Source organism: Eschscholzia californica, unplaced genomic scaffold (assembly GCF_041429995.1).
Source record: "Eschscholzia californica isolate CP2 unplaced genomic scaffold, dmEscCali1.0.p SCAF_6, whole genome shotgun sequence".
Classification (NCBI taxonomy): Eukaryota; Viridiplantae; Streptophyta; class Magnoliopsida; order Ranunculales; family Papaveraceae; genus Eschscholzia; species Eschscholzia californica.
Genome location: NW_028238483.1, coordinates 26,475,355 through 26,485,228, shown reverse-complemented (window position 1 = coordinate 26,485,228; position 9,874 = coordinate 26,475,355). Strand labels below are relative to the sequence as shown.

General features: G+C 35.8%; 1 protein-coding gene across 2 annotated transcripts; it reads left to right on the top strand.

Annotated features, from left to right (window-relative positions):
* The first annotated feature begins 2,121 nt into the window (after nucleotides 1-2,121).
* On the top strand, nucleotides 2,122-9,154 carry LOC147532979 (potassium transporter 11-like). Of its 2 annotated transcripts, none has more exons than XM_086650619.1 (8): nucleotides 2,122-3,736; nucleotides 4,709-4,934; nucleotides 5,842-6,087; nucleotides 6,341-6,391; nucleotides 6,547-6,798; nucleotides 6,887-7,054; nucleotides 7,146-7,400; nucleotides 8,069-9,154. In XM_086650619.1, exons 1-8 carry the CDS (start codon nucleotides 3,599-3,601, stop codon nucleotides 9,100-9,102), a joined length of 2,370 nt encoding a protein of 789 aa, XP_086506745.1. In that variant the 5' UTR covers nucleotides 2,122-3,598; the 3' UTR covers nucleotides 9,103-9,154. The 2 variants fall into 2 exon arrangements, with proteins under 2 accessions (XP_086506745.1, XP_086506746.1); XM_086650620.1 differs by lacking the exon at nucleotides 2,122-3,736 and adding an exon at nucleotides 3,868-4,219 and having other exon boundaries at nucleotides 4,671-4,934.
* Nucleotides 9,155-9,874: the final 720 nt, after the last annotated feature.

The following is a 9,874-nucleotide window of genomic DNA, read 5'->3' as shown; positions in this document are numbered from 1 at the left end:
AATCTAGAATTTGATTCTTTGTTGTGGGACTATCTCATCAAGTAGGAATCCTTCAAAATCAAATTAATGGTGGTATTTGAACGAGTGTTCACATTACCCATTTGCAAGAACAATAGTGACTACTAGTCTCTTGTCATTGGGCATTCAAGTAGTGAAAAAGAATTCAAAGCATAATATAATACTATATGAATAAAGTATTTTGGTCCCCCATTATTCAAAAAGCCACCAACCACATGCCAATATTGGAGTAATTGTATGAAGGGTGAGTGACCAGACTCACCATCTCAGTTGCTAACATCACTATCTTCCTACGTGGCAATTAACCTATTTAGCAATCCCACTCCATTCTAAATTTTCCCATGCAATAAACGGGATTTTTAAGAAATACGGAATCCGACGGTCTGACTCAATTTTAAATTTCTTTCGTTAAAAAGACAAGTCATATTTTTTTTTGTTCAAAATCAAAAATTTATATATTTTTTTTTGTTAAAATTTCAAACACTATTATTTTGTTTGGTAAAAAGTTTGATACAAAAAAAAAAAAGTTGTTGCAAGGTATTGCAAAACTGTCACAAATCTGTTGGAAGGTGTCGCAAAATTGTTGTAAAGTTGTCGCAAATTGTAGCAAGGTGTTGCAAAACTCTTTTAACTTAAATATCACGTAAAATATCAAGGAGCCTTTAATACAAAAGTGAGATGGCTAACCGACGCAATATCTAAAGAAGTAAAATGCATGTGTAGCTCCACAATAGAGATCAAAATTAAAGTTTTTTTGTATTAGAATTTTTTTTTGTTTTTTTTTCTGATGAAGTGAATTTTTTTTTGTTGAACCATTGTATTAGAATTTAGAAAGAAGAAATGTCCGGAACTTAGAGCATCTCCAATGCAAAACTAAAAAAAAACTCCAATTGGCTTATGTGTCAAGCCTCAATTGAGATTCTCTTTCCTAAACAGCTAAATTGAGTTTCTCTAATTTAAGTCATTCTCCAATTCAACACTTTAAAAAACTCTAATAGTTACACATGTCACACATACATTTAATAGAAAAAGTTGTTGAGAAAGAAAGACTTTCTATTAGTCCAAAAATTAAATTTTGATGACTAGGACACTTAGGGCTCTCAAAAGAGATCTCAGAATTAGAGTTTGTAATTGAGATATCTTAAAATTTAATACCTCCACATCATCTTAATATCTCAATTGAGTTTTGCATTGGAGAGGTGTTTTTCTATAAAAAAACTCTAAAGTCTTAGGTGACACTTAAGATTTTAAAATTGAGTTTTGCATTGGAGATACTCTTTGAGCATCTCCAATGCAAAGCTCAAAAAAAATCTTTATTCGTCCTATTTGTCAAGTTTCAATTGAGATTCTCACTCCTAGGTGTCGAAAATAGAGATCCGCAATTCTTGTATGTCTCCAATGCAACACTCTAAACTCGTTTATGTTACTTATGTGTCATGGTTATTTTTGTAAAAAAATAATTAGTTATTTTGGAAATATACGAAGACTTGATTTCTATTGGTTGAAATTTAAATATTGATGAGTTGGACAATTAGAGATATCTTAAGAGGACACTCTGAAAATAGAGTGTCCTCTTGAGATATCTCTATTCCACTCTCGACTCATCATCTTTGAGATCTTAGTTGAGTTTTGCATTGGAGATGATTTTTTAAGAAAAACTTAGAAAATCCTATGTGGCACTCCGAGTTTCTAAGATTGAGTTTTGCATTGGAGATGCTCTTAGAGGTTTCCAAAGTATTCTCCGGAATATAAGAGCATCTCCAATGCAACACTCAACAAAAACTCAATTAATCCGATGTGTCAAGTATGAATTGAGATTCTCTTTCATAGCTGACATTTGTGAGATCCTCGATTCAAAATACTTCTCCAATGCAACACTAGAAAAAACTCAAACATTTAATTTTGTTTCTTATTTTAATATATGAAATCGTGATGTGGACCAATTGAGATACAACAATAAATCTTGAGATACTCAATCAATTGTTGAGTTTTCTTTTGAGTATCTCAACATTTATTGTTGCCACATCATATTGAGATTCTAGTTGAGTGTTGCATTGGAAAGTGTTTTTTGTTAAAGGCTCAAGTAATCCTATGTGTCAAATTGAGTTTTGAAGTCGAGTGTTGCATTGGAGATGCTCTGAGGATTTTGGATAACCAAAATTGATCCAAGGAGAAATTTTGGTTTTAAGTCCAAGAAAACTACTGGTTTGTTACCCCCTATTTTCATCTTCACCACCACTTCTGACCACCACCACTTTCAACTACCACCTCCCATCACTCCACCAATTCTCTCTCTCTTTCTCTTCCTTGTTTTGGTGTACGAGAGGGACTCACTCGTTGGAACAATCGATCTGGTTTTGGAGTCCTAAATCAAATCAGTTGTTCTGCCTAAGACGAGCCTCCCCTTTGCTAATAGAGAGAAAGAGAGGAGGAAAAGAGAAAAATTGATAGTGGTGATCGCAATTGGCGGGTGATGGGCGAAAGTGGTGGTGGTGCTCGGAGATTGCGTCTGGTGGTTGGAAGTTGTCGTGGTAGTTGTAGATAAAAATGAAGATAAAGATTATGTAATAAATACGAACAAATTGATTATTAAAGGAAAAACCAAATTGACACCAGATTAAATCTCATTGACTAAAGTATTTACATCAGTGACAACATTTTAGATACCCAAAGCCGAAAAATTTGTAAAACAAAATCAGAAATTTATATAGTTTCTAGATATGTGTATCCTTAATTAATGGTTGAATCCATAATAGGTAGACAATTTAGTTTTGGTGAGACAAAAAGTAGAATCTTTGGGTGAATTTATCACCACCAATTTAGTGAGAACTTTTAGGATTACTACTAATCATTTTTTGATCACATACTAAATAACCAAACAATCACAATTACAGCAAAATCCCAACAATTACATTTACAGCTAAATCTTAATAGAGTCCAATTTTTCTTTCTTTCTTTGCAATGGTAGAGTATTTTGTCTCTTTCTATAACAAAGACATGTTTGATAAAGCTCCTCTTTTCCTCTGCTTCTTATCTAAGAGAAGAGAGAAAAGGAGAGAGAGAAGCCATTTATCTTTGCTTTTGGTGGCTCTCTCTTTCTTTCTCTCTCTAGAAAACTATTGATGGTAGAGAGTGATTCTCCGATCTCTGTAAATTACTGTTCTTGAAAACAAAAAAGAAGTACTAAAACATTTGTAATCTATATTGGGTAATCAAGATTTTGATAGTTTAGTTCATTGATCTGCTTAATTTTCAATTTGGACCCCACTTTGTAATTGATAGGTGAAGGATTAAGGGGAAAAAACAAAATAACTAGTCTTTCCAAGTGTTTTATCTTCAGACGGTTCAGTCTTTCTGTGGTTCAAAATTACAAATATTGTTAGGTTTACAGTTTGTCAGAGAAGTGGGTTTTAGCTTTACTATTCTATACTCTCATATTGAATCAAATGGAGAAGATGGGTCTTTTTAGTTTGACAAATCTGAGTTAAAATCATTTAGGTCTTTCTGATTAGTCTTTTGGTTGAGGAAGGAGGGATTTGGGAGCTGAGGAAGGAGTTTTGATTTGTGGGTTTGGATTAAAATGGATTCAACAACTTCAATTCCTTTTGATGAACAAAGTATTAATAATGATAAGGGAAATATGTGGGTTTTGGACCAGAAGCTTGATCAACCAATGGATGAAGAAGCTGGAAGACTGAGAAATATGTACAGAGAAAAGGTAAGATGTGAAAGTTTGTTTTCTTTTCTCTCTTCTTTTAGTTGAAAGTTATTCACTTACAAATTACCCAACCAATTATTATGTAAGTTCTGTGACTACCCTAGAAATTCACATGGGTCTGTTTTATTCAGTTCACTGTGATATTTGGAGATTGTGGGTACACTAGACATCCATTATTGGACTGATACTAAGCTCATACTTAAGCTTTATGGTATGTTTTTTTTTTCGAAAAAGCAACTTTATAGTCTTCAAATCCTTTGAATGATCCACTAAACAAGTACCTAGTTTATAACGAATTCTCGAAATTATAGTTGGGTTTGTCATTGAGATCAGGTTTTGGGTAATATAATATGGGGTATTAAGTTTGTGGCGTTCAACTCTAAACAATTGGTTATAATGGAATGGCCCTTAATCTTTTTATACTTGGTTAGTACGCTAATCGTTGGTCGGTGTGGGACTATTCTCGAATGGGGGACATTAATGGTGTGTTTGGATGGCGGAATCATGAATCCGCGGATTCATGAGTCCTTGGAATTCATGATTCCACGGATTCATGAATCCTAGTAATATTTTTTGGCTTGTTTGGCAACTAAGAATCCTATGATTTATTATTATTTGAGTATTTTTAAACGTCTTTAGAAAGAATATGATTTTTGAAAAAAATAATGATTTTGAAAAAAAATAATGATTTTGTAGAAGGAAATATTTTTTTGTTGATTTTAAGTTTGAAATTTAGGTTCATTAATCCAAAATCCTAGCAAATCCTAGGGGGTAGGGTGGGATTTTGGTCCAATACAAATTTTGGATTTAGGAATCCTTAGGATTCAAGAGTCCTAGGATTCTTGGTAGCCAAACAGACCAAGGATTCATGAATCCTACCAAATCCCACTTTTGATAGGATACTTAGGAATCCTGTAACCAAACACACCATAAGTTTGTTCTTATGCTGATTTGCCATTGCTTCTTGTGTAGGAATTCTCATCTTTATTAGTTCTAAGACTTGCATTCCAGAGTCTTGGAGTGGTTTATGGAGATTTGGGAACGTCGCCTTTATATGTTTTCTACAATACATTTCCTGATGGAATTAGCGATCCGGAGGATGTGATTGGAGCGTTATCGCTGATTATATACTCTCTTACTCTTATTCCGCTCATCAAGTATGTCTTTGTGGTGTTAAGGGCAAATGATAATGGTCAAGGTAAACCGTCACGTCAATCTACTATTCATGATTCTGCTCATTGTGAATCTGATGCAGGAGCAAGAGTTTTTAGTTACAGACACATAAATCCATCTTTTAATACAAAGAAAGTAATATATGAACTTGCCAAATGCTGAAATATTGCATGATTTCTCGCTTTAATTAGCTGAAAAAGTATCTTGACATTGATAAATCTCGGTTTCTTGTCTTGATGGAATTAATGATAACATAGGGTAATTGACAATTTTACAACTAGACGAGTCATTCTAATAAGTAGACTCTTGGTAGACCTATACATGTAGTCAACAAGTGCAAATTTCTCCTCTGGACCAAGTTGTTGTTTTTTGACAAGGAAAGATTTGATTAGAAACCCAAAGGCTAAGAGTACGCGAATGCCGAGAAAATAACTCTCCATAAGGGTCACTGAGACACCTACCATGCAAGAATTGAATCCCAAATAGACACAAAATCTGTAATTGGAGCCCGCCAATTCCTTGAACCTGGAAGCCGTAACATAAATCGAGGATTTGATCTCCAGTATAATCTCATTAGCAGCTTCTCATCCTCCAACAACTCCCAGTAGTCCTTTGTTTCTGTAGACTGCAAAATTGAGGGGTTGTCTTACGAATTCTAGTAACCTAAAAACTCGAGAGTTCCAGTCCTCAGTTAATTAATCAGGTTGTCTATGCACCATGCAACATAAACTTCAAAGGACTGAGGGTTTATTGATTAAGAATGGCTAAGTGATGTATTTGTTGGTAACTTATGTACCTTTTAATAGAATATTAGGAAAAATTCAGTTTTTTTATATCAGAGTTTGTCCAAATTTGACTAGATGTTCCTGATGTCTGAATGGGGTTTCCGTGTGAGATTAACACGTGTGTTCTCTTTTATTGTTCTTTTGCAGGAGGAACATTTGCTCTTTATTCACTACTTTGTAGACATGCAAAAATAAATACTATTCCAAACCAACACCGGACAGACGAGGATTTAACGACTTATAGTCGTCATATATTTGATGAGAAATCATTTGCAGCAAAAACCAAGAGATGGTTGGAGGAAAAAGCATACAGGAGGAAAGCACTTTTGCTTCTTGTTGTTGTTGGGACTTGCATGGTGATCGGTGATGGCATTCTAACTCCAGCCATATCAGGTCTGTTCGCTCTTGCTTGCTTGAGGAGACGCATATATGTACATCTTTGTGATGCATCCATCATATACTGCTACAGTGATTAGTATAGGGATTTGACTGTTCATCTCGCTCAAGTGAATCCTACGCATTTGAAAATCCCTTAACTTCTGGATTGCTAAAATCACATTAACAAGAAAATTAAAAAGGATCAATTTACATAGGCTTTTATTTCCATTTCACTTTTACATTGTGGACTAAATCTACTTTTCTGCAGTACTTTCGGCTGCTGGAGGTATAAAACTGGGCTTCCCCAAGATGAGTAGCGGTATTTTTCTCGGCAGAAACTAGATGTGCTTTTTTACATTTGTACTTTCTGATTCTTCTCTATCAGAATCGGGTGTGTTTTGGTTTACTTGGTGAAGATTTCAACATTTGATGTTAACTTCTTTTTTCTCTACCTCTCTTTTGGCTTCGGTGCAGATGTACTCGTAGTTGTTTCTGCCATTATACTAGTTGGACTGTTTAGCATGCAACATTACGGAACAGAGAAAGTCGGATGGCTCTTTGCTCCTATTGTCCTTCTTTGGTTCCTTTTAATTGGAGGAATTGGTGCTTTCAACATATGGAAATATGATAGCTCAGTTTTGAAAGCTTTTTCTCCAGTTTTTATCTATAGATATCTAAAGCGGGGAGGTTGGAGAACTCTCGGTGGAATCATGCTTAGTATCACCGGTAGGTGGTAAGCTTATTACCTGTAAGTGGTAAGTTTATTTTCAAGTAAACTTAATTGGGTTCTGATGTCTGTAAACTATAATTTCAGGGACAGAAGCTCTCTATGCTGATTTAGGCCATTTTCCGGTATCAGCTGTTCAGTTAGCTTTCACATTGGTTGTTTTCCCTTGCCTTCTATTGGCTTATATAGGCCAAGCTGCTTATATCATCAAGAACCAAGATCACGTAGTTGATGCTTTCTATCGTTCCATTCCAAGTCTCTTCTGATCTCCTATTTTCGGTTCTCGAATTCACTTATTTAAAGCGAATAACCCTTTTCTGATAACTTCTTGATGGGTTATTTGCAGATTCCATATACTGGCCTGTGTTTATTGTAGCAACAGCAGCGGCTATTGTTGCAAGTCAGGCCACAATATCCGCAACATTTTCCATAATCAAGCAAGCTTTGGCACTTGGCTGTTTTCCCAGGGTCAAGGTTGTTCATACATCTAAGAACTTCCTTGGGCAGATATACATACCCGATATTAACTGGATTCTTATGATTATGTGCATTGCGGTTACTATCGGCTTTCGAAACCAAAGCCAGATCGGGAATGCTTATGGTGAGTTCCTCTCGTTTTTTATTCTTTAGATTTTCGTTTCTTCTTTATTTTTCTCCAATAATCTTATTTTATGATCCCACTTATTTGAGTCTCCTGAAGTTAGTACTTGGGCAAAGCCTCCAGTTACCAAGTGGAAGCTCAAAAATCAGGTTGTTCAGATCTGAATCAACTCGAGTCAGTTTTCAGGGTGTTTTTTTTCCACTTTACCCACCAACCAAGCTATCCCCACTTGGTTAATTTCAGTGGTGTTTGTATTTTACAGATTCAGATCTGAATCAACTCGAGTCAGTTTTCAGAATGTCTATTGTTTTGTTCCGCCTGAGGGACTAACTTGTCTGAAAGGTTGCCTGGAGGTTATGGCTATTTGAGTTGGACATAAAATAAGTCTGAATTAAGATCCTATTGTCTGAAATAACTGAAATGACTGTTATGCCTATGACTAAATAAACCAAGTCAGGTTCAGACAAGTAAGATACAGGTGAGTTAGACACTAACAACAAGAAAAGCAAACTCCACCTTCATTTATGTTTCCTGTGTTGTTCGTACATGCTTATCTGAGTAGAATTTGGAAATGTTATAAAGTTGTTTTCGATTATCATTGTACTTAAATTCTTCGTCCATGGGATTTAACAATTCAAACATATTTATTCTCTTGTGACTGCAAACAGGAACGGCAGTTGTTACAGTTATGCTTGTAACAACATTTCTAATGGTTCTCATAATGTTATTGGTCTGGCGAAGCCACTGGATTCTGGTTCTAATCTTCACCGTCTTGTCATTAATCGTGGAATGCACGTATTTCTCGGCTGTGATTCTAAAAATAGGTCAAGGTGGTTGGGTTCCATTGGTAATTGCTGCTGCATTTCTTATCATCATGTACGGTTGGCATTACGGAACCGTAAAACGTTACGAAGTTGAAATGCACAGTCGAGTATCCATGGCTTGGATCCTCGGTTTGGGTCCGAGTCTGGGTTTAGTCCGGGTCCCAGGAATTGGGCTCGTCTATACTGAATTAGCAAGTGGAGTACCCCATATCTTCTCACACTTCATCACAAATCTCCCTGCAATTCATTCTGTAGTAGTTTTTGTCTGTGTGAAATATCTCCCTGTCTATACTGTACCTCAAGAAGAGCGGTTTCTTGTGAAACGAATTGGACCGAAGAACTTTCACATGTTCAGATGTGTTGCCCGTTACGGGTACAAAGATCTTCACAAAAAAGATGATGATTTTGAGAAAAAGATCTTCGATAATCTCTTCTTGTTCGTTCGACTTGAATCAATGATGGAAGGATGTTCTGATTCAGATGAGTACAGTTTATATGGACAGCAAACAGAAAGATCAGGAGAATCAGAGATGACTGATTACAGAAACATGGTACCTCTGAACATAGAGACAACCGGTGAAGCAATAATGCCGGTAAGATCCCCATTAATGGCCATTAATCTATTAAGATCTTCGGGCCAGATGAGTAATCAAACAGAAACCGATGAATTGGAGTACTTGAATAGTTGTAGAGATGCTGGAGTAGTACATATAATGGGGAATACAGTAGTTAGAGCAAGAAGAGACTCCAAGTTGTTTAAGAAGATAGTGATCGATTATATTTATGCTTTTCTTAAGAGGATATGCAGGGAACATAGTGTTATATTTCATGTACCTCATGAAAGTCTTTTAAACGTCGGTCAAATATTTTATGTATAATGAATCATACTTCAAAACTTAATCATTAATAGTATAATCTTGTTCTCTTTCATGGTTTGTTTCGTCTTCGTTTCAAATGCTAGCAATGACACAAGACCGTAACGCAACAATGTCTTTCTCTTACGGATTTCAAGCATTTTAATGAAGGAAATTGTCATCTCGGTTTTCAATGAAGATAGTAGCCTCATTTCACCAACACTAGCAGTCAGATTTCAAGCATTTTAATGAAGAAATGGATATTTTTCTGAGATCAAAAGAGTATCGTAGTAAATGTATAGTCAACTAGAAAATCGGTAAACTATTGCATTTTAAGAACAATGGCTATTGCAAACAAGATGAGGTTCATGGTGACAAAATGAACTTGTTATTGATGAATTACAAAGCCTCTGCAAGTTCATGAACAAAATAGGTATGTGCGAGCAACCACAACCTCATAAAAGTGCAACCATTGCAAGCTTCAACCTTCGCTGAAATCCTCAAGTTCAAGAGCAAGAGGTTGAGGTAGAGGAAGCCTAAGAAACAAAGATGGAGGCAGATAACACTCAAGCTTCAAACATGAAGATCATTCTCAAAGTCGTTGTGATCCCCAAGCTTTAACGATATTGTCCACGCTTTTGACACCCTACGACCAAGTCCATAGGTACAAAATTTTATTCTTGACGAAAGCTCCATGAGCCCACCCAAAAGGCCTTGTCACTTACCAATTAGCTAAGGCGTTTATCTAAATCCCACACTCCGGGCACTCTCGCTAGTGATGTCGGACTATCACAAT

Bases quoted from the DNA above. Each gene is read 5' to 3' on its own strand.
- LOC147532979 (XM_086650619.1), top strand. From the start codon at position 3,599: ATGGATTCAACAACTTCAATTCCTTTTGATGAACAAAGTATTAATAAT. The intron at 4,935-5,841 runs GTAAACCGTCAC...GTTCTTTTGCAG, and splicing joins GGCAAATGATAATGGTCAAG to GAGGAACATTTGCTCTTTAT. The intron at 7,401-8,068 runs GTGAGTTCCTCT...GACTGCAAACAG, and splicing joins CCAGATCGGGAATGCTTATG to GAACGGCAGTTGTTACAGTT.